The sequence below is a fragment of the Dicentrarchus labrax genome, unplaced genomic scaffold (assembly GCF_905237075.1).
Source record: "Dicentrarchus labrax unplaced genomic scaffold, dlabrax2021, whole genome shotgun sequence".
In the NCBI taxonomy this organism is placed as follows: Eukaryota; Metazoa; Chordata; class Actinopteri; family Moronidae; genus Dicentrarchus; species Dicentrarchus labrax.
Genome location: NW_026136711.1, coordinates 20,635,730 through 20,659,234, shown reverse-complemented (window position 1 = coordinate 20,659,234; position 23,505 = coordinate 20,635,730). Strand labels below are relative to the sequence as shown.

Genomic DNA, 23,505 nt, shown 5'->3' with positions numbered 1-23,505 from the left:
ATAAAATAAATAGCTGTTTTTAGAATTACGGCTAACACAAAGGTCAGAGATGGAGGTTAGGGGCCATATTTTCATTCTCTGCCCTGTTTTAGACTTGACACATTTATTTATTTTGACTATTATTACTTATTGTTATTTATTGATTTGTTTTATATCACAGAATAATACAATTTTAAGTGAGGGAAAAGAAATGCTAAGGACAAAAACCAAGAGGACAAAATTCTCTCCTAAGGTCTCAGTTTTTCTCTTTTTCTTCACAAGGATGGAGTTAAATTATATGAGGTCAAGCTTTTTACAAACAAAGTCTGCCCAGATCTCCAGGGAAACAGTGGAAATAATAGGAACCAGTTGGTGGGTGCGGTTTACAATGTGGAACCATGAATGGGACTATTGGTGTGTCTGGTCATCCTTTTCACTGGGTCTTCTTTTCTAGTGACACTAAACCTTGTGTGTTTCACTGGAGACCTTTTCAGTGTCCATACAGCAGCTTTTTTGCTTAAAGGATATGACACATAGTTTTAGTAACATACTTGTAATACTATTACCAGTCATTACCACTCATACAATCTTTTTATATGTAGTATATCGTATGATTGAAAAGAAAAAGAATATGAATTATGGTTGTTTAATTATTAATCTCTGAATATCTTGTGTTTTAAGTAAGAAGTAGGCCTACTTTAGTGTAGTATAGTGGGAGATGAAGTCATCCTATAATTTACTAGAACTGTATATATTTCTCCTGTTATGATCAATTTAGCTATTAATTTACTTCATTCTGCTCAGTCGACTTACTTTTGGTGTTACTCAAGTAAGTGGGGATCTGTTTAAGTGCCGTAGACCCCCCATGGGTCCTGAAGGACTCAAACTGTCATGTGCTAATTAATATCTTTTGTAATAGGCACTACCAAAGCACAAAACACTGAAATGGTGTGGGGCCTTAATGGGGTCTTATAGAGAACTCTGTAACAAATTATAGTAGCTTTCATTATGCTTACACGGGGCATCTCAACTCCTTCAGACCCTGTGTCCATTACAATGGACGTCACATGACAGGGGCTTCTTTTTTACTTTTTGCAACATTTAACACCACTTGAACCCTCAACTCCATTGAATTGAACGTTTAACAACCAATCAAACGGCAGTATAGCTTTGCTTGTTGATGTATGAAAAAAATCCCCCACACGGAAGAGAGGCATGGCAGGGCTTCACCCCACATGTCGAAGTAAGGATCATTTTCAACAGTTTTACTCACATTTATAGATATTTGTGCCAAGATTTCATAGTTTTGATATAATATTGAAAGATGGAATGTATGAATAGAAGTGTAATATCACATGTTTCAGTGCAAGTTCTTACATAGGATCTTTTCAAATATCACTGTCCATTGGAATGGACAGTGGGTCAGAGACCATGTTATTGAACTCAATTGGCCAGTATTGATGAATGAAACCTTATTACTATCATAACAGTACATCAGAACAAGAGAATGAGTTGATAATCAGTTGAGAATATTCCAAATGCAGAACAAACAAACAAAAAGAAAAAAAAGGGAAAGAAAAGAAAATTAAAAAAATTATATTTTAAAACTGTTTGGACCTTACAAAAAAAACATAATTTGAACTGTTCAAGTTCTTGTTCCATGTGATGTCAATAAGACAATTATAAGACAAAAAATAGGTATGATGTTGTCATATGATGTTTGGACCCGATGTCCATTGAAATGGACAAGAAAAATAACAATTAAAGAGTTTTGATAAAACATTTTTTTTTATTGATTCTCATTTCTGGTTGCATTAAGGATGGGAAAAAGTCATTATTATATTTTTCACAACCTTGGAACATAAGGCGGATACCATTTCGGGTTATACCAGCATTAATCCGCACGGTGGCAGTAGAGTCACGTCTGTCAGTGAGTAGCTATGGCTGCAGTCCAAATGAACACATATACATTACATCATACATTCAGTTTAAATGTGGTAAAGAAGCACATTATTGTGTCTCTGGAGAGCAGCCTCAGATGCTTTCACTTCTGCTGGTCCCACGCTCTGTGAGGACAGCCACCCTCATGATGGAGGGGCGGTAGTCTGGAGGTTTTGCCCCCTCTTGTCGTCACAGCAGTCTTTTATAAACAGTCTGTGCCTGCCTCCGCCGGCTGGACCAACAAATTTGTGAGTGTGTGTTGAAGCTCACACTACATATGACCGACGAACTTTGGGATATAACGCGGTTATTAACAAGATGGCAACAGAAAACTTGGAAATGAACGGTGATGCTGGCGGCGAGGCTGAGGTACGTGAAGGCAGCACCCGGTGCCCCGGTACAAAGGGAAGCGTTTATAGCTTCTCTGTCAGTAATGTTAAACCACCACTTATATCCTGGTCCGGCTCGGCCACGGGGTGGTAAATCCCCCTCAGAAATGTACTTAAAGTAAGGTCATGAGATACTCGCCGGTTAAACCACATTAAACTGACGGTTGCCAGGGTTTTCATCCCTCTCTCTCTCTCTCTCTCTCTCTCTCTCTCTCTCTCATCCTCAGCCTCTTGTTTGGTGTTAGCCGTCGCGACTGAACACTGTGGAGCATTTTGACTTCATTAAGCTAATGTGACCGGTTAGCTTCGGATTAGCTCCTCGTTTCAGGGGGGGGTAATTTAAAACAAAAAAATGTTTCACTAGTTCACGAAGTAACCCCCGGTGTAGTGTTGTTTCTGCCCCCATCTGGTATTTACAGTACAAAGGCTCAGTTTACACATAATGACCGTGTGTGTAGCTGAAGTGTACAATCATGTTCTGTGTAGAGGAATCCAGATTGAGTCCTCTTCAGACCAGAGACCAGAGACCAGAACCGGGTTATAATTTAATAACACACATTCAAACACGGAAGTATTGTGGTCACTTTCAAGAATGCAAATATATGCAAAGGAAAGCTGGTCCTTAAGACCTGGTACTGTATGAAGCTTTACAGTTTGTGTCGTTTTTATGAAAATAAAAAGGGGGAAGTGGGCTCGCCCTATTGTAATTGCGCATTAACTGCAGTTCAATTTAAAGCTAATGAGCTACAATCCCGCTGCTGTAGGCAGAACAGGTGTTAGTTTGTGACACACTAGTATCAGTATTTACCACCTCAACCAGTTTATATAGCTACAGTAAACGTGTGTGTGTGTAATTTGATCTGGTTAGGGTTTTCCAGTGTAATTAGGGTATGTTTAAAATAATGGTATGGGTCATTCATTAAAGGTAACTATCCAAGCCAGTGGCCAAACCATTTCATTGTCAGTTTTATTTTTAAGGGTCTTTTTGTAGTTTCTGTGCACTATAGTTGTTATTACTCGATTAACTGATTAGTCAAGTTACACAATTAATCTACAACTATTAATTAATGGTTGATTTATTATTGAAGTGATTTTATTACATTTTAAATTCTCTATATTAAATATAATTTTAGATGGATTAACTTTCAACAATTTAATCTGTAGTTGGACAAAAGAAACAATTTATTTCTTTTAATATACTAAACAATTAACCAAAAAATAATTACTGAAACAGATGAATTGGTGAAATTAAAATATAATTGTAAATTCCAGATCAAATGTGGAATAGCTTTAGGTACTGTCACTAATCAAACTATTTATTTCATACATATTATCACTAATTGCTTGTTCTTGGTAGCAACCTTCCACAATAAATGACAAAACAGATAAATATTACAGTGCGTATGTCAACTCAAAAATACATCATACTGGAGGTATGTCAAAACTTTATGTGTCTGAAAAACTAGAGACAATAATAGTGAAGACATCAAGGTGAATTTACTTGTAGGACTCAAAATCACATAACACTGCCTCAGGGGGCTTTCCAGGCCCACAACCAGCAACACTTCCAAGCTAAGAAGACAAAGAAGACAAGACAAAACCTCCTCTCAGGAACCACAGCACACACGGAAGAAATGAAGAAGACAGTAGAAAAAGAAATACAAAGAGATATCCCCACTACTTGGAAATGTCGAGGTGTGAAGGAAGCTGTGGGTGGGTTGAAGGCGCTTACAAAAAACTGAAAAAGAAAGAACAGTATAAGAAGGGAAAGTGAAAGATGTAGCAGGTGACAGTGAGAGACTCTCACACTCCCCTGCTGGTCTACCACAGCCAGGTCTCTGTGGCCTGGCAGGTTTTCGGAGGTGAAGAGAGAGAAATGCTGAGCTGAACCTCAGCGTATGACGTTGCCAACCTGGGCACAAGGGCGGCATTGTTAGACCCTCCGCTCCACCTAGATTCCACCCTGAGCACTAAACTAAAATCATACGAAGAAAAACAGGGGTCTCGACAGTGAACCTGGCTTCCTGTGATGTTTATAACGTAGTTTTAAATTAATCATTGACCACATAACTAAGACAAACACTTTATTTGCTGATCCGCAAAGAGGAAGCACATCGATTCCTCGACACGTCCTGTTCCTGGACAGATTAGTCGGTCAATTTGAGTGTTAATGGCACATGTCATTTCACAACACTGAGCCTGATTAATGTTAAAAGTGCATGCTTTCACATGTACTATGTATGATGTATTTGTGACTTGTACTGCTCAGGTCTTCACTCAGTTTTTCCACTGCTTCTGGGTGTTGGCCATCCAACAATGGCTGACCAGGTCATTACCAGGATGTGACCAGAATGTGGCTTGACAAATTTTTTTTGACCTTTGGACTGAAACCAATTCAGAGAACCTGCTAAGTCATGGGTGTTCCTGTTTAAATTCAGCCACTGACCACTTTCACTTCCATTTATATCTTCCACAGCAAAGAGAGAGATTTTATTGTTTGCAAAGACAAATCCCCCAAAAATGCAGCAACAGCATGTATTTTCTGAGAGAGTTAAAATGTACTTTCCCGTCAGCCAGTTACATATTTACTTGAAATCCAATCTGCTGGCAGCCGTACAGTGCTTTCATTTTGTCCATGTTAGAGTGATCACTATTTACACATGTTTTAGGACAAGTCTTTCTGCAGTGTGTGACAGCGGTTAAAGTGAAAAATTCAATCACAGCAGCACACTGACGGAGAGGGCTCATTTTTAAAGTGCATTTAAAGACATCTGAGAGATTACATCACAATATGACTAACTGACATCTGATGTATTTAATATTAATGGCATCTACCGTAACAGAGCAATTAATAAAGGTGTATTAGAGATCACAAGTATCACATTGCTAGCAGCCGCTTACATGTCGTAGTCAGGGTTTGTGTTTGTGTTCAGGTCCCGCTGCGACCCCGCTTCAGGAGGCAACAGGGACCTTTGAACATGAACCATTACGCCAATAAGAAGAGCGCGGCAGAGAGCATGCTGGATGTGGCTCTGCTGTTGGCCAATGCCTCGCAGCTGAAGGCCGTGCTGGAGCAAGGACCAGACTTCACCTTCTATGTGCCCCTTATTACTCTCATTAGCATCTCCCTCATCCTGCAGATCGTGGTGGGAATTCTGCTCATCTTCATAGGTATGTTTGGAGTTAGTCTCTTAGTTTATGTTAGGCAAACTCTGCTATTGGCTTGCATTCAAATGAGAAGATTTAAAGTCATAATAATAATAATGTACTCTACCTCTACTGCAAAAGTGTGTAGACATAAGTATAATATATATTACGTCATGTATAATAATATAAGTGTATGTGATATTATGTTTATTTAATTTACTTTGTCCTCTACTTACTTTGTTCAGACTAGCTAGATGTGACAAGTTACACAAAGACAACGTGTGAAACTGAAGCATGCAGCCACATTAAAGTTAAAAGTATGACTTTTCTTTGTACTTGTAACAATGTGTTGCCATGTGTAAGTTGAGTTACACAATATGGGAACACAACTGATAACTGCTTTCTGTTTTGTTCTCAGTGTTTTTTGATATAATTCATGCACACCTTTAATTTAGACATTGTTTATACTTATTTTCAAGTCAAGTCTTTTCTACAAGTCTACAAACTTGAATTTCTCATGCAGTTTTTTTCACAGGTTTACAACCACAGGCCATGAAATCATTCATGCACATTATCATTGCTCTATTCACGCTCATTTGGACACAACAAATCTGGGAGCACACCTTTTTATTCATTATATAAAATGCTGATGACTAATGTATTGGATTGTAAGTTGGAAGGACTGAGCCTTGCAGCATTAAGCTTGTCTTTCCATACGTTAGGGTGCTCCCAGGCTATCTTTATCTTATCCTAACAGAGAAAACTATTGTCATAGAGAGCTGCGTTTACAGAGCCACAACAGGAAGAAACGCCTCTGCTGCTGTTTCCAGTTTTAAAGAGCCATAGGAGATTTGCCAAACTACAAAATATGGACATCCTGTCTGCCTTAGACCCTCTCAGACCAGCGAGACATGTCCTAATAGAGGGAGAAGCTTAATATTCACCTATGAGCAGTGCTGTCAGCTGCTTTTACTCCTTTCAATGTTCACCTAACAGGAGCTGCTCCCTTGTGGGGAAAGGAGGTAACTCCTACTGACGAGGCAAAACTCAGTAATGCCTTCATGTTTCATTTCTCTTTTGACAGTGAAGTGGAACCTGAATGATGAAAGCATGCACTACAAGCTGAACATCTTGGAGAACATCGCCACGGCCTTTGTCTTTATCATTGTCGTGGTCAACGTCTTCATCACAGCCTTTGGTGTGCAGCGACCAAACCAAAGTTCTTGATCAAGCTTTTACATGATGACTCTCCCTGAGTGATGATCAACTAAGGAAAGATGGACAGGACTTTTATTTATTCACCAAACTAAATGGCACGTGTGTTTGCCATTCTGTAATACAACCTCCCACGCATGCCACTTGATACCCTGAGGATCAGATTACAGTGTTTGTGTGTGTGTGTGTGTGTTTGTGTGTTTGTGAGAGAGAGAGAGTGTATGTATGTGTGTTAGAGGGGTTCACTATTTCTCTAACCATGGCTATGGACAAATGTTTGGTCAATCCTTCTTTGATGTGTACATTCCCCAGTTTATTACCTCTTACAATATTCAGGTTACTTATGCAAATAAATGGTTGCCTTTTCTTACAAAACAAACATATCAGGAGCAACGTACTGTAATGGCAGTCACAAACATTGTGAATGTTTCCTGAAGAAAAAGACATTCTACTGTTATTCTAAGTATCTGTCAGTCTAAGCTCAATGTATACTAATATCTGTAGAACAAAAGTAAACCTAATAACCTTATCACCACAGCGTAATCCAAATGCAATTCTTAACAGTAAGAATCAGGAGCCATCTTGGCCTCCTGTTGCTCCTGTGGCTTTACATGATATAACAGCTTTATTATGGGAGCAAAGGTTGTACAGTGTTATAAACCTCAACCAACTAATGAAGTGGACCTTACATGCTTTGTTTCTTTAAGTGCTATACAAAGTCTAGTGTGATGTGTGAACAGATGTATATATTAGTTAATGTCTATAAGTGTTTGTGGTTATTTTTTATGCTTTTTTTTTAAAGGCCCAACTATTTTCACAGCTTTTACTATGTGATCTCGAATTACACACACTGTTTTAAATAAAATGATAAATGAAACTAAAAAAAAAGGTGATAAGATGTGTTTATTGTCCTGTTTATTCTCATCAAAAGTCTCAATCTTACAAATTCTGGCACTTCCACATTTAAGGCAGTTTTTACACAACACAGTACACACAGAATGTGTCAGGCACTGGACCTCGAGGACATGAAATCATCAGAAATATCAATGTTTCCTTTTAGAAATTTGTTACACAATAGTTGAGAACAAGGAATAACAACAAATACATGCAAGTTGAATAACTGTTTTCAGGTGTGTTTGGTGTTGGCGTCTAAAATCCTTGAGTTTAACCACCATAACACGTGAAAATACAGTTTAACAAAGCACCATAATGATAGTTAATGTTCTCTGTTAATCATTTTTAATGAAGTTGTTTACAAAACAGCCTGAGAAATATTATAAAATTGTATTTGTCATTTTGTGCTAAATTCACTTACTGCCAGACTTTGTATTTAAAATAGGTTTATCAGAAATCGGCAAAAAGGCACAGAAAGAACAAAAAAATATCCACACAAGGGGGTAGAATTCATATTTTACTTTAACTCTAATATGTCTAATATAAGACAGACTGCACACCAAATCACATGCTAACAGACTAATAGGAAAAATAAAGTTTTCCGTCCTGCCCGACCCAGCGGAAACGATTACATGGGAAAGTATTTGGGAATACTTCCGGTCTTGAAGTACACGGTGAAAAAGGGAGACAAGTAAATAAAGTTAAGGTGTGTGTATATGTATATATATATAAGGCGTCGTTTATAGTATAAAACACAAGAAAAAAATTTGGTTAGAGATGCCACGAAGTAAGTGGCAATGCCTTAACCGTATATGTGTTGAAGGCCACTGGGGCCAATTCCATCCTTGTCAAGGGGAGTGCTAACCTTCTCTCCTTTCATACAACACAACCAGAAACTGGACGCTATCAGCTTATAAACACAGACAGTGGGCCTCTCCGTTTCACTTACGGTGCCATTTCCGGGTTTATAAGTATTAAATTAATGAAACATAACTCTTGTATCTTTTAAATAATCGGCATTATCGGTGTTTACGCTTCATTATTACGTTTCTTTATTACGTGTTTGTATAATTTGGCTCGGTTTTAACTGTACCCATGATGCACTGCGCTGGAAGAGCGAGATATCATTGGTAGGAACAATCACGTGATTGCAAAAGTCGCTATTAACTCGTTTAAAATAACATAAGAACACAGAAGAGCCACATTATTTCTGGCTAAATTAATTATATTTGTCTAAATGTGAGCAGCCGAACTTCGGGAGGTTCTTATTAAACCAACACAAGCCAAACTGTGTTTGGTGATGTAGTTCGCTGTTGACCACAAGAGGGCGCTTGTGCTCTACTTACAGCTTGACTACACGTACAGCAATGACTCTGAAGAGCACATTAAAGTATGCCGGTGTCTTAACATGCTTCACATCAGGGAAGGAATCTTAATGATTCATTATCCAAATAAATGTACACAGCTCAGCACACTGCAATGAGAAGAGTAAATATAACAAATCTGGCTTGAATGTTGTAAGTAAACAAATAAAAATGCAGGTTGCTCTGTGCATCAATGGATTATGTTTTTTATCATGGATAAAATGCACTGATGAACTGGAGGCTCTTTTAAATGATGAAAAATGTAGGCTTATCCTATATAGTTAAGGATGTACCTCCAAGTGTAATTTAAATCATTAATTTAATTCATTTAAAATGCCTTATTTTTCACCACTGCAGTCAATATTTTCCTTTCTTGTCTGTAAAAGGTGCTTTATGCTGCGTCATTTGAAGACAGTAGCAAAACAAATTGTTTAATCATCTTGTTTTTGATTTTACTGTGATCATCCCTCAAGTGAATCAATCCCTTTAACCCACTTAAATAGGTATCAACATATGAGAGCAAAGTGCCAAATGCAGCTCTGAATTTCCCCCTATCTTTCTCATTTAGATCACAAGCAAAATATTATATACAACTGTGTACAAAATTAGTATTCAACTCTTGAAAAGATATATCGTGTTGTGCTTTGGTACAAATAGCATTCATTAGTACAGTAAGGCTAGAGCACCTGGTGTGAAGGAGTGACCCTTTACTTCATGAGGCTTTCTTCAGTGTACCATATGAGAACCTCCTGAGCCTTTCTTTTCAAACCCAGAGCAGCCATCCCAAGGGCCCGGCTACCTCCTGTCCCTTTAGACTCTGAAGAACACAAGACAAGCATGCATGCACTCAAGTATATACATATATACACGTTAGCTAGCCAATAATACTGACAATATGTAATTATCACAATGTCAGGTGAAAAACTGGAAAGCTACTTACCACTGTAGTAATAGAATAAAGCCATTCCCACTGCGACGCTGAAACAGCCCAGAAAGAAAAGGGGACCTGGAAAGAGGTAAAGAGATAACAACACGAATGTAATGAATTATCTCGTGTGATTGTCAGTGTTAAATAACTTCCTGAAACAAGTCTAACCTGGAAAATGTTTAATTCACACTGACTATAAGAAGAAGATTGACTTTATTAATGCCCAATGGGGAAATTCTTTGTTTCACTCCATTTTTTACATACACACATTGGCCCAAAAACTCCTTATTTAGTAATTTATAAAGGTCCTCACTGAATCATCTACCAATTACTTTATGATTTTGCTGCCTAACATTTAAGAGTAGCAGTTTTTACATGTACTGACATAGATTTCACATTAATATCTTACCTCTGTCATTCAGAACATATCTCTGATGGTAGATACGTGCGAGTGGACCTAAGTAATCTGGATACAGGACAGATGAATTTTAGCGTGTGCAAGAAAATGTAGAATATACTAGAATACACAAATATGTATAATCCAAACTGTAATACCCAATTAATGAATAAATATCTCTAACTGGGATTACAGATCATATACAGAAGCAGTATTTGGGGACTAACCTCTGAGGCGGAGCCGTGTGGGCAAGCTGTAATATACCTCCTCTACATGCAAATGAAGAGCTCTGTAAAACTCCCTGCACGCTTCCTCTCCTTTCGCCTGCAGGTGTGTCAGGAGCTCTCCCACTCGGACACTTGTGGGCACGTCCAAGTTTCGGAACTGAATAACAATTAAAGAAGTTAAAATTAGGTATTTTTGATCCGCAAATGGAAATCTTCTTTCCTGAGGCGCTTGCTGACACAGCTTGTCCGGGCCAAAATGGATCTCCACCGGAATTATTTTAGAAATTATTTTAATTTATTCATATTACAGTGTCTTAACCACAGCCTCCGTTCAGGGCCAGAAGACCCATGGAGCTAAATGTACGAAGCCTATCAGGTGCCTGAGAAGAAATCTTTTTACATGCTTTGATATAACTAAAAGTAGATTTACTCAAGCAATGTACTGAAAGTATAACTACTTGTACTTTCATTGAGTATTTTGCTTTTATGCTACTTCAATCTCTTATTCCAATTGAGGCAGAAATAATGTATTTCTTACTCAATTACATTTATCTCACAGCTTTAGTGGTTAATTGGCCCTCAGATTAAGACGTTTTAAGACCTGTGATGAGTTTATAAAATGTGATGCATTATACATTAATCTACAACACATAAACACCAACAGCATCAAGTGAACACCCCAGTAATAATATTCAAGTGTTATATGATAACATGACATACTGCAACAAATAGGTCAAATATGTCTTGATATATTTTTTACATTAATTTGACAGGATTTCTTGCACCACTGCATGCATGAGACCCAGACAGTGGAGTACTCTGTATAAAGGACTTACTTTGGTGGCCTCCTTGTCGGTGAGGATCTGCGGGTAGATCCTGTTGAGCTGCAGGATGAGTTTGTCCAACAGCTCCGTGTCCAGTCTCCGGTCAGCTTTGAGGAAGGCGCTGTCCTCTATCAGCTGATCACGAAAGCTGTCTGTCCATATAAACAGAGAGGTTTTAAGTATAAACGATAGTCTTGCACACACTGTCTGATAACAGGCTCGCCTTTCCATTGGAGACGTCAGTGTACAGTAACAACATCAATGCAGGCTACCGAGTGGAAATGTGACATTATGTCCAGTCTTTCCTCCTAACTGAGGAGGGGGAGCATGGGGGTGTGTTTCGAAAAAACCCACATGGTATATAACTTGTATGTTTACGGCGAATTGAAAAGTATTGTCTCTTTCTAGTGTCAGACGGGTGAACAAACTTTTGAGACAGCTCAACAGGACTTGAGACGTTACATTGTCATTGACAAAGCGAGGCTACTGTTCACGTCGGAAGTGTTAGTGCTGTGGGAATGTTCGTGAGTTGGCTTTAATGTGGAGGCATTAAATAAGCGAGGCAGAAGGCGAACTAACATGTTAAATTCAGCGTTATTTGTAGTTAAAGAAACACACGAACCTCCCATTGTGGAGTCCCCTTCTGTCCTTCGTTTGGACACGCCCTCTTACGTCAACGCGCCGGTAGGGAGTGGCTTACGTCAACGTCTGCTTCCAAAAAGGCAAAAACAAAAACTTTCCTTTACACCGGAAATGGAAACGAATGTGGCAAATGCTAAGCTAGGGAATAACAGATACTGACCCTAATTCATATATATTTATAAGTAGGGCTAAATACATTATAATGCAACTATAAATGTTGTATCGTAATTCTCAGAAATGATATGGGTACTTTTTTTTATCCCACCATATAAAAACATGTCTGTTTAGCAGAATATGATCTAAGAATAAACAACAATCTGTATGTGCATTCAGTGTGCATTACTGTAAAATAATGATTTCTGAGAGTCCCTTGAACAATTTTATTCTACTTATTGTGTATATTGTTACAATTATTGTTAGGTATGAGGTCTAAATTGATTGTATTGCTTATTTATATAAATTAATATATAATTTGGAATGTTTGCATGCACAATGAAGCTTGTATTTAGCTGCTGAAGGAAAAAAATAATACACACAACCAACACCACAAGTCCACATGAATGAAATTGTTATCGATCTTTTAAAGTTGTAAACAGTTAAAAAAAAGATTTTTATTGTAAGAACAAATACTTTGGAATGGCAACTTGTAATTTATTGAATACGATTGAAAAAGAACAAAGAACTCAGTATTGTGAAAGTTAGATTTATTTCTTCACCAGCCACAGCTGTCAGCAGAGATAGTAGCCCACAGAAATGAATCTTTCTAGTGTATTACCATAAGTTCAGTCGTGTCAATATTCTAATCGATATTTTGACCAGCCACCTTCACTCAAGCTCCCTTATGAAACAAAAAGGATGATGACATCCTGCAGTCTGACCAGTGTCAAATAAATACAATTGCAGTTATAGTAAAACATATAAAATCAATTAGGACCAAGTATGTGAGCAACAATGTGTAAAATATTACATAGCATAAACATTTAGTTTTTTTTCTTGTCATGTTGGTAAATTGCACTTGTATAAACAGTTATGTCACTGCAAGCTGGTTTGCAGACGACACTTTAGAACTTAACAGGTTTAAAAAAAGTTGTATTAAAACAATGACATTTAAAACTCTCCTTCATGAATAAAGTTTATGAATACTATTAACATCTGACCTTAACTTAGAAATATTTAAATAACCTTTTCATCAATACTCTTTCTTAGTCATAACAAGCATACTTGAATTTGTAACAGCTTTGCCATGTCAACAGAAGAGGAGCCAAATTATTCAAAATCTAGTGAAGATCCTGAATTTGAAGCTCCATATTTCTAGGATCATATAGTGTAAATTGTTATCAAAAATCTTGATAACTTTGACAGCTTGTTCCTCTGGGCTGTCATAAAGGCACAACTAAATCTAAGGCCAAATGGAAAAACAACTAAGGCAGAAAAGCGTATTTGTCTCTTGTATGATTTCAACCAGTGAGTTAAAAGTTCTGGTTGTAAAATAATTCCCACATAATCTCTGGTTTTGTTGCTATGAAATAAATAGGGATAAAAACATGTTGAATCACTTTAAAATGTCATCAAGACATCAGCAGATAAACATGCACATTCGGTAAAAACAACGTATAATACTTGAAACAATTAGTATAATTTTAGAAAGAAAAAAGGAATCACCTAAGAGCAAATAAGTAAAACAAAAAGTGCTCAGTCAGGGTAACACAGGCGACGAGAAATCAGCAAAACAGCCATCTTGATTCTTCCTCTGGTTCAGTAACAATAGTGGTGTATATTGTTGGAAGACTGAAGGACTGCACTGGGCAGCTGATGCATTGAGTCATTCATTCTGCAGTCAAAATGTTCGACAGGATTTTGCTTACTGGATTTGGCACTCTAAAACAAGGCCCTCGGCGAATACTGTTGTATGTTCTTGTTGTTATCAATAACATGAATTGGACCGTGATTAGATAGCGAAGGAACCACAAGCACAGGTGATTGGCGACTGTCACAGACACTCTGACGGACCTCCTTAAGGACACTTGGCATGATAGAGTTACTGCAAATGGAAAGATAAGACAGAAGAGAATCACATTAAATTGATTATTGATTGATTGGTGACATTTCAATTTCCACTTCATTAGTGAGATGGAGTTCATTAATGCAGTTAGCAGTTAGGAAAGTTAGATGCTTGCAGGAAGCAGAGTACAGGGAGTGTTATAGTCATCTCAGTTTTCCTTCAAACAGTTTATGAATTTTAAACTGGTTTAAGTCGGCATACAAGAGTGAGGTAAAAAGTTCCATTTATTTGATACAGAAAATATAGAATAAAATAGCATCTTATTTGTGACTGAAAAACGTGAATATTGTAGTAAAAACAGAACATATTAACAGACAGTTTTTGTCTCTTGGTTTCTCTTTTGTATTTAACCTACAAGAAATTCACATTTGTTTATTTGTTTATCATCATCTCACAAGCTGTTTCGGACCAGTGAGAGAAAAATAAAGTTTTATGGTTTGTAATGGAAGCAGATGTCAGTTGAATTAAAATTAGCATATAAGTTTACAGTTTCATGTTGTTCACAGGCCAAATAATGATATAAATATCACAGAGAAACTAAGACTTGAGGCTTGGGAGACTCGTGCCTTCTTTGTGCCAACTGAATAGATTGTGTATATTAATTTACCATGAAAACAACAACTATTCAAATAATAATTGTTTTTATACAAGAAAATTAGCAGCACAAACGAAAGGACTGCTCCACCAGTCATTCAACATTGTGAGTACCGTGTACTGTTAACACTAAAGAAGTACTAAGTAGTAATAATGGCAGTAATGTCACATACTGTGTATATATGGCTATAATACCGATCAGCATAGTGTTAGAAAATATGAATGAATGCAAATCTTGCCGAAACAGAAGTTTAAAAAGGCCACATAACACCCTGCAGAGGAACCCAGGGCCTCCGCTGGTGCTTTGTGGCTCAGGGTTGGTTTTGCAGTACATCCTGTGACTTACATGATGGCTGGAAGAGGCTCCCTTGCCCTTTGTTTTGCCCTTGCCTTCCAGCGCTGAGGCACTTTTGCGACGTGCCTGCTCATGGTCAAACTCCAAGTCCTCCAGGCGCTGTGTTAAGGCCAGTTTCTGCTGAATGGCCATACGTAACAGAGAATTCAGGGTCTTCTTTTCATCCTCAGCAGCAGCCAGCTGCCTCTGCATGTCATCCAGCTGGGTCACATACTCATCACACCTGAGAGGAAGAGAAGAGGGGAGGCAGAGAAAGGAGCAATAGAAAGAAACAAGAAACAAGAGATCAACATTATTTCCAGCAGGTGGAGCAATTTGCCTTGAGCCGCCACTGCTGTCACATGTTTTCTCCATTCCCCAGACAGCATTTTCCAGATGGGAGGATGAGATCTCTGCTAGCTGACTCGCTGAAGTATTACATCAGACAGTTCCCACAATGCTTTGTGTCTTTCTCACAAACATATACGGACACTTGCACAAAAGTTAGTGCAGAATAAATTTTTTTTCACTACTGGGTAAAGATGCTGGATATAAATACATAGACCTATAAGTGAGATATATATGTTTAATGTAATAGATACAGTACAATTATCATGTGAGCCTTGGACCACCAGGATGCCACATGATAGTCCATTTAATGTTTGGAGTGAAATGTAAACCAGTGATTCCGTATAATCATACCTTGTAGCAAACATGGCTCGAAGAGACGAGAACGTAGCAGCATCCTCTTTCAGGGCCTTGAGTTCATTGCGGAGCTTCATCATTGTCTCAGTCACCATGCCCTTCTCACTGTCATACTTACTCTTCAGATTGGCAAGAGCAACCTCAGCTGTCTAAAAGGGAATAAGGTTGTACATAATTATTTGTTTCTTACACTTTCAAGTTTAAAATTCAGTGGTTATTTTAAGCTGAAGTCAATTATACTTTTCTGTTGTAACTGTACAGTTTGAGAAACAATGAACATCCTTCCTCTGAGAAAACATACACAGCAGGCATGCATGCATGCATACATACACACACACACACACACACACACACACACACACACACACACACACACACACACACACACACACACACGTAGACACGCTCAGAGCGGGTATTCTGACCTGTTTGTTGGCCTTGAGCACGGCTCTGAGAGTGGCGATCTGTTCCCTTTTGGTGCTAAGCAGGGACTTCAGTTTGAGGATCTCATTCATGCAAGCTTCCTTGTCCTTGTCTGCTACTGTGCTCAGCTCCAGATTGGCAAGTCTCTGACGTGACAGGTCTGTGGTGCGGTCCACTGCCTGCTGCAGATGGCGGATCTGGTCTCTGATGATGGCTACGAGGTTATAGATGTTCATGGGTTCTGGCCGGTGCTCTGGAGCAACTGTGCTGCTGCTGGAGTCTGACTTTTTGAGTTCAGTCTCAGTGATCAACCCATTAGTGAGAAGTACATTAGACTGCTGCTCCTTCCCTTCTTGCCCTCTTCTTATGATGGCCTTGCCTTGCTTGTAGTAGTCGAGCATGACGCGGTTAGGGGTCTCATTGTTGCACATACACACGTGGTTGTAGAGATTGGCCAGCTCTTCACTGAAAGTTATGAGCTCATCCTGGGCCACATTAAGGCTGCCAAGCGATTCTCCTGCTGCCTCACTGACCAGACGGAGCTCCTTCTCCAGACGAGTCACCTCCGCTTTATCTGCTTGGCTAATCTTCTCCAGGGACGCCAACCTTGACCTCAAGTCCTGGACGTCGCTGTCCAGCCGCGCTCGCTCATCTTCGTACTGGGTCCGACACTCATCGTACTTTGCCCTCAGACTCTTCAGCTCCTGCCTCAACTCCCCAGCTTCAGACACGGCCACGGTGTATTTACACTGCAGGATCTCAGGTCCGTTGATGTCCAGCTCGTAATAGTCTCCGTCGTCATGGCTGTCCCTGTCTTTTTCGCTGTCGAGGGCAGACTGGCGCTCCTTACTGGCCTGAAGTTTCCTCATTGCACTGAGGTTTTCAGTCAGCCTGTTGACAGTTTCCTTTTGCTCAGAGACAGTGCCATAGGCCTGTTCCAGGTGCTTCTGGCTCTCCTGGAGAGAGTTGATCAGGGCAGCTTTCTCCCGCTCCACCTAACATACAAGCAAAGGAATTGTCAGTTCAACTTCAAAATGTAATATAAAAATAGATAAGCAAATATGGCCATTGATGATGAATAACCATGTATTTACATTGTGTTTCTACTGTATGTATCTTTTTAAAATATTTTTTTCAGCATTCCATGATTTATTAGATAGTGACAGCTGGAGAGACAGAAAAGGCAGGGGAGAGATAGAGGGGATGACATGCAACAAAGGACTTGGGCTGGAATCAAACCCAGGTCGCCCACGTGAGCTACCAGGCGCCCCTACTACTGTATATATATCTTGTTAAGCATTTTGAACCAAGAAATCATATGTTTTTGCTGTTTTGACCTTGGCCAAATCAATTAAATAACTAGAAATCACCCTAAATCAAACAATCATTGTGGCCATTTTTCAAATAAAGTGCGGGGTCAGTCAGTAAGTGCTACTTTGCCAACCTTTAGATTCATTCAACAGTGTGAATTGTGCTTTTAATTAGCTTTGTGAATTTTAGTGCCAGAAATAGACTACTGAATCATTGGGAACAGAGAATTAAAAAGAGTGATCGCCACTAATGGAAAAATGGAGAAAGAATATCTGAGGCACTGCATAGAAAAGTATTTTGTACTAACGTCTTATAATGAGTCATAAATGGAGGTGTTGTTCTATTACAGATATGTATGTAGGATATAGTGAACATTTTAACTGAAAACTGCAGTAAAACAGCAAATAATGATGCTGGATGGTCAAAGAACATCTATTGGACTTCATACCTGCACTAGCTGTTGTTTAAGTTTCTGGATCTCAGAGATGTTGAGCTCGCTCAGCAGGTCGTCCACCAGGCTAGGAGCCGGCTTGTAAGCTTCTCCTCTCTTGTTCCCAGCAGCTCTGTTGTCTTCCTCACCTCCGCCCGCCTTGACCAAGCCGTTTTCGAAACCTCGGATTAGATCATCATTGTCAGGCTCATTGACAGTAGAGGGATCCTCTGTGAGCTTTAGGTTGTCGAAGGAGATGTTGAAAGAGCTGTTGTACACAGAGCCGCCAATGGTCATATAGTGGGAGAGCTCCTTGCGCAGGGTGGCCTTTTGCTCACGCTCTGTTTTAATCGTTTCCAAGGCCTCCGTAAGCTGTCGCTCAGCGATTTCTCTCAGACGCATGGCTTCGTCCAGCTGGCTGTGTAGGCACTGGGAGTCCTCCTCCAGACGGCGGATCTCATGCTTTAGACCTTCAAATTCCACCTTAGCAGATGTTCAAAAATATAAATAAGAATGTCATTAATTTGACTAATTTGTGTCTACTGTAGTTTTATTAGGCTCTATTGTCCAAAATGACTATACAAATATTGTCTAACCGTACATTTTAAATTCAGTGTGTATATTAAAAGAGGAAGACATTTTTTTATTTTTTATTCTAAATGACAACAAGTGTTGATGACATCTTGCCTTGTCACTTTCTTACATGTCGCAATGACTATGGTTACATTCAAAGCAAAAACCATGTGACATAAAAAGGTGTTTAAACATGAAAAGGTTACTATTTTTCCATGTTTTTCACCCAGATGGAGATGTGTAACAAAGTGAGTATCAAGTTCCCTCTCCTTCATCTCACCTGGTTCTGTCTCAGCACAGACACTTGTTTCTGAAGAGAGATGTTCTCCTCCTCCAGCTCGCTGTAGTCCTGCAACAGACGAGCCTCCCGCACCTTGTACTCTCTGATGTCATCACGCAGCTGACTGCGTTGCAGCTCTGCCAGCTCTGAGTTCTGCACACGCGAGGAGACAGGATGTTATGGCAGGCTGTATGAGAATAACATCTAATTACTCTGATTAAAATAAATGTTCACCCCATTGACTGAGGAACCCAGGCAGTGCAGACTACATCCTTGCAAATGTCTGGTCACTGTGAGTGAAATGAGGATCAACATGTCAGCATGTTTTAAATACCACAGGGGCAAGACTTCGGCAGGCAAGTGTAATGACGGAAGGAGGACATGGTCCACTTACCAATCCATGCTACAGAGAGCCCTGGCAGAGGAGATCCTTTGTGTCACTCACAGTGGACCATTACATCATCTTTGCTGCTGGTTTCACTGTGGTTCTGGTAACTGACCCTCCCCCACTACAAGCACACACTTCAGCTCTCTTAAAACTCACCCTGACAACTAGTGGTGGTCTGGTCTCCACGTCTCCATTTCAACTTCCATTAGCTTTACTAACCTTTGCCGTCATCCTATTTTAAATTGTAACTGAGGAATATCAAGAGCCTTTCCAAGGACACCAAAGTACTTTGATCCGAAGTAACTGGCTCTGATTTACAACTGTGAGATAAACTAATCCAGATTTTGGCACTAATAAAAAATGTACATCTGATTTAGGAAAAAACATTAAAAGTTTCCACGGTTTTTCCCACATAAAAGGATAAACACACATAACACACACAGATGTAAGTGGTGGATCTGTGCGCCATCAACAATGAGTGGGCAATTTCAGCAGATCCACTTCTCATTGAGTGACTTTATCTAGAGAGATTATGAGATTTAGACTAAAATAAGATTTTATTAATATGAGCACATATAATTTTTTATATTTGTATAATTCAACCATTACCTCTCTCATCTCCAAGGCGATGGACGACAGGCGTTCATTTTCAGCTTGAACACTAGTGAAGGAGGCTTTGGCCAGTCGGAGTTCATTCTGCAATTCTAGGACCTTCTGCTGGTAGAGAGCCTCCTTACTGGCAGACTCCAGGATCAGTGACTCTTCCCTGCTTTCCCCATCTGCAGCCACCTTCTTGTGGGTTGAGTAAGCTTGTCCAAAGGCCTGGGGAAGAATAAACATCAAGGCAAATTACTATGAACAAGAAATAATAACCAACCTGTTTTAAGATGCACACACACAGAACCACAAGTATGACCAGAATAACCACTAAAGATAAGTAAGTATATAAACAGTGTTCATTCAAAAATATCATTAGTCTGTCACACAAGTGTTGTGTCATACTGCTGCTATGTTGGTGTTAGTTCATGATGTTCATGTTACATGCTAACAGAGCACTGAAGACATTATTGCAAGCACTGATCACATCTGAACTGCATAAATTACAATCTGTCAAGCTCATATGACAATCTGGAGACAAACAGAGGCCGCTGTCTTCAGAAATCTTAACTGTAAATTCAACCAAATATACAGTTCGAAGTGGAAAATACACAAATGAAAAAAAATAAAAAGGTTGTGCCACAGACGCTTTCATGTGTTATACTAAAGGTTTAGCTAAATGTATTATTTATACAGCCTGGGAGTGAGCATTGAGAGAACATGTCTATTCAGGGAAAAACCCTGATGGACATTCAACAGGAATGCCCAAGGTAAGTCACTTTTTATTCTTATTAAATTTAATCACATGTGTGATAATTGGTGAGTTATTTAAACAACTGATCTTTTATTACACTAAATTACAGTTTCTAAAAATGACTACAAGGGAAAAAAGAAAATCAGGTCAGATACTGACATTTTGGCAATGTGTATATGCTTGAGTTAACAGTAGGAGGACAACACATTACCATGGGATGAACAGGCTGATTCCTACAATCAACTGACTTAAAGGCTTGTAGACATGCAGCCAACAACAACTTCCATTCAATAAAGTCCTGAAACCCACCACAGAACTGTAGCTCTCCTAACCCTGCCTTTTCAATCAACTAAATTGGTATGAGTAACAAGCAGTGATCAGTCATGATGTGAACTGACCTGTACCCTAAAGCACAGTGGGTGCTCGTGGATGTTTCCTGTTCTACCCCAGCCTCAGTGACATACTCATACTCTACTAAATAGAGAAACAGCAGTCAGGATCATGAGATACCAAGAGAATGACTACAACAATGACTCACTTAGTGACTGGGCTGTATGAATAACGTAATAACGTAATGTGGACATAAATCACCATCAACATACAACTGTCATTGAAAGATCCACTCATCCAATGTATGTATAGTATATATATATATATATATATATATATATATATATATATATATATATATATATATATATATATATATATATATGATAGTACCTTGCTCATGCTGAAGGTTTGAACTGTTGGTCAATGAAACAGGTAGATTAATGATGACCATTAATGAAAATAATTGTTAAATGCAGCTCTAATTGAAATTTGGATTAAATATAAATGTACTAATGTGTAATGACACCTTGTAATTAAACACAGCCTTTTTTTGCAGCTAAGAAAGAGACTAATCTCTATCTGAACCTCTCTTGTTCACTACTGATCTGTACACAATATTGTACACTTGTGGCTTTGTGGCTACCACTAAAACAACACACAATGAAATATCCCAATACATTAAATTATTAAAGCTAGCAGTGGAGGTATAGTCGGTATAGTCAATAACAAGCAGCGACCACAAGTGCTGAATGTTGACGCCGATGTGGAAGTGCTTTAGGACTCAGTTCCTCTAGGCTAAAGGTTGATACTCTGACTATACTGGACGGAAGGGAAAAATCCAACTTCTCTCTTAAAATACAGTCAGAATTTCCCACCAGTTATGATCTCAGTGGCTAGTGTCGCTTCTTCTTACGTCTTAAAAAAAAGATTTCATAAGAATATATTATGGCAACATTTTAGTGTTTGCATGACTGACACACTCAGCTGTGGTGGTTGCTGTTTTCGCCATCCCACCTCAGGTTTGCCCAGACTCTTCCTCATTTTCCAACTGCAAATGGTAAACACAAACTTAAGATCATCCCATCAGAAATCCATGTGTAATGTAACAGACTACCATGGAAAAAAGAAAAAACCATTACATTTGCTTAAGTGAGAATTAAATTACTCCACAGGTGTTGGGTCATAATGGATGTGAAGAGAGATTTGTTTGAAACAGTTTGGCTTACAGTCATAACATTTAAAGGCTGAAATGAGTTGGGTAAAACCAGTCTCAGACAGCTGATGATGACAGATGAAAACCTCCTTGCTGTGTGAACCAGGGTCTATTCTGACCTAATCATACTTACAAATCCCCCCAAAAAGTGGTACCTAGTAAACAGAAATCTCAGGGAAACCAGAGGATTTCCAAACAGCCAATCAGGACATCAGGACATGAGTTATAAAAATACCATGCAGGGAAGAAGTAATCTGAAACATATTTATTTTCTACTACAGCCTGATCCTCAATAAACGAACTACCGGTTGGCCACATAGGCATGTGAATGTAACACACCACTACAGCTGCACACGTCTGAATTGAAGGCCTCAAACTGGCATACCAAGAGCAAGTATGGGCAAGTGACCAAAACAGTAATATCATCTTTTATCCTTCAATGTGAACAAAGCACTGAGCTACACGGATGCATTCTGCTCAGAAAGCAGTGAAAAGCATTTGGCTACCATTGATAGTCTAATAATACTCTTTCAAAGCCTTACAGACAGACTTCAAATAACAATTCTTGAACCTTTTAGGTAATTCACTCACTCTTTCTGGCACTTTAAAGTCATGGCTGCGCTTCAGAGGAACCAGGCCAATGACTGATAGCTCATAACTTATGACGGTTCTGATTACAGACTGTGCGGCTCCGAGTGACACGTTCAAAAACCGTTGGTAAACAGAGTGTTGACCGTTGCTGCACCACTATTCTAACGCGCTGCTAGGTTACCGTTACAAGCCGAGTGTAACACACATACCGATACACCTAACGTTACAACTACAGACACTTTTTTTTTTAAGTGTCTTGCTGCGTGGCTATGACCTCGGGTTACCTCCTTCAGCTGATCCAGCTCCTGTCGGACCGTCTCGTATTCTGTCTCTATCTCATCGAATCGCTGCTTGAGCTGCTGTTTCTCCTCCAGCACCGCCAGCCCGTACTCAGCCGCCTGGATCTTCTCGTGGGTCGTTTCGCGGAGCTCCCGGGTAAGGCGCTCCACCTCTGCTCGAAGCCACTGCGGCCCGGCCTCCGTCACCAGGACCGCTTCGGCATACTCCTGCTCCTCCATAGACATCTTGGTGAGCCGCCGACTCACAACTGTAACGGGACCCAGCCCTGGCTAGCAGGAGCAGCGCTGAAAACCACCAAGACTACAAATCACTGCCTTCTTTGTTTCAACCGCATTGTCGGGACTTAAATTGCGTTTAGTTCCCTTTGTCTTTTCCCGCCACAGACTTCGACGGTGGACAACCTAGACGAGACTTTTGACATTCTCGAGGAGTTTCTTCAGCCTCCTCATGAAGCTGACAGAGGAAACTTGAGTTGAGATCATCGATTGGAAAAAGCTTCTCCAGAACGGCATTCAAAACTGTGTAAGTGGGAAGGGAAATGTAGTTTTAAGGGTGACGCCAGCTTCTCAACGTGGACGTGCGTCAGCTGCCATGTTGACTTCAAGTACCAGAATCCATTGCGTGGTTTTGGACGAGATTCGTTAACTTGCTGAAGATATCAACACAACAC

The 23,505-nt window shown here is 39.4% G+C and overlaps 3 protein-coding genes and 1 non-coding gene across 5 annotated transcripts; 1 reads left to right on the top strand and 3 right to left on the bottom strand.

Annotated features, from left to right (window-relative positions):
• Window positions 1–1,999: 1,999 nt before the first annotated feature.
• ninj1 (ninjurin 1) lies at window positions 2,000–7,559 on the top strand. Of its 2 annotated transcripts, none has more exons than XM_051415434.1 (3): window positions 2,000–2,289; window positions 5,220–5,480; window positions 6,541–7,559. In XM_051415434.1, exons 2-3 carry the CDS (start codon window positions 5,288–5,290, stop codon window positions 6,681–6,683), a joined length of 336 nt encoding a protein of 111 aa, XP_051271394.1. In that variant the 5' UTR covers window positions 2,000–2,289; window positions 5,220–5,287; the 3' UTR covers window positions 6,684–7,559. The 2 variants fall into 2 exon arrangements, with proteins under 2 accessions (XP_051271394.1, XP_051271393.1); XM_051415433.1 differs by having other exon boundaries at window positions 2,019–2,289; window positions 5,243–5,480.
• Window positions 7,557–12,005, bottom strand: card19 (caspase recruitment domain family, member 19). The gene is made up of 6 exons (XM_051415432.1): window positions 11,928–12,005; window positions 11,318–11,457; window positions 10,482–10,638; window positions 10,267–10,323; window positions 9,870–9,935; window positions 7,557–9,746 (listed from the first exon to the last, which is right to left on the bottom strand). Exons 1-6 carry the CDS (start codon window positions 11,932–11,934, stop codon window positions 9,637–9,639), a joined length of 537 nt encoding a protein of 178 aa, XP_051271392.1. The 5' UTR covers window positions 11,935–12,005; the 3' UTR covers window positions 7,557–9,636.
• Window positions 8,325–8,452, bottom strand: LOC127372651 (U6atac minor spliceosomal RNA). Its single transcript, XR_007886726.1, has one exon. It is a non-coding gene; the product is annotated as a U6atac minor spliceosomal RNA (small nuclear RNA).
• Window positions 12,006–12,634: 629 nt separating the features above from the next.
• LOC127371773 (protein bicaudal D homolog 2) lies at window positions 12,635–23,059 on the bottom strand. Its single transcript, XM_051414819.1, has 8 exons — window positions 22,820–23,059; window positions 19,657–19,869; window positions 18,660–18,812; window positions 17,825–18,289; window positions 16,068–17,060; window positions 15,640–15,791; window positions 14,950–15,181; window positions 12,635–13,988 (listed from the first exon to the last, which is right to left on the bottom strand). The coding sequence occupies exons 1-8, from the start codon at window positions 23,057–23,059 to the stop codon at window positions 13,986–13,988; spliced, it is 2,451 nt and encodes an 816-aa protein (XP_051270779.1). The 3' UTR covers window positions 12,635–13,985.
• Between the last annotated feature and the right edge of the window lie 446 nt (window positions 23,060–23,505).

Bases quoted from the DNA above. Each gene is read 5' to 3' on its own strand.
- LOC127371773 (XM_051414819.1), bottom strand. From the start codon at position 23,059: ATGTCTATGGAGGAGCAGGAGTATGCCGAAGCGGTCCTGGTGACGGAG. The intron at 18,813-19,656 runs GTAATGGTTGAA...TCGCGTGTGCAG, and splicing joins TCGCCTTGGAGATGAGAGAG to AACTCAGAGCTGGCAGAGCT. The intron at 15,792-16,067 runs GTCAGAATACCC...ATTCCCTTTTAG, and splicing joins TGCTCAAGGCCAACAAACAG to ACAGCTGAGGTTGCTCTTGC.
- ninj1 (XM_051415433.1), top strand. From the start codon at position 2,239: ATGGCAACAGAAAACTTGGAAATGAACGGTGATGCTGGCGGCGAGGCT. The intron at 2,290-5,242 runs GTACGTGAAGGC...GTTTGTGTTCAG, and splicing joins ATGCTGGCGGCGAGGCTGAG to GTCCCGCTGCGACCCCGCTT. The intron at 5,481-6,540 runs GTATGTTTGGAG...CTCTTTTGACAG, and splicing joins AATTCTGCTCATCTTCATAG to TGAAGTGGAACCTGAATGAT.
- card19 (XM_051415432.1), bottom strand. The intron at 10,639-11,317 runs GTAAGTCCTTTA...ATTGTTATTCAG, and splicing joins CCGACAAGGAGGCCACCAAA to TTCCGAAACTTGGACGTGCC. The intron at 9,747-9,869 runs GTAAGTAGCTTT...TGTGTTCTTCAG, and splicing joins TTTATTCTATTACTACAGTG to AGTCTAAAGGGACAGGAGGT.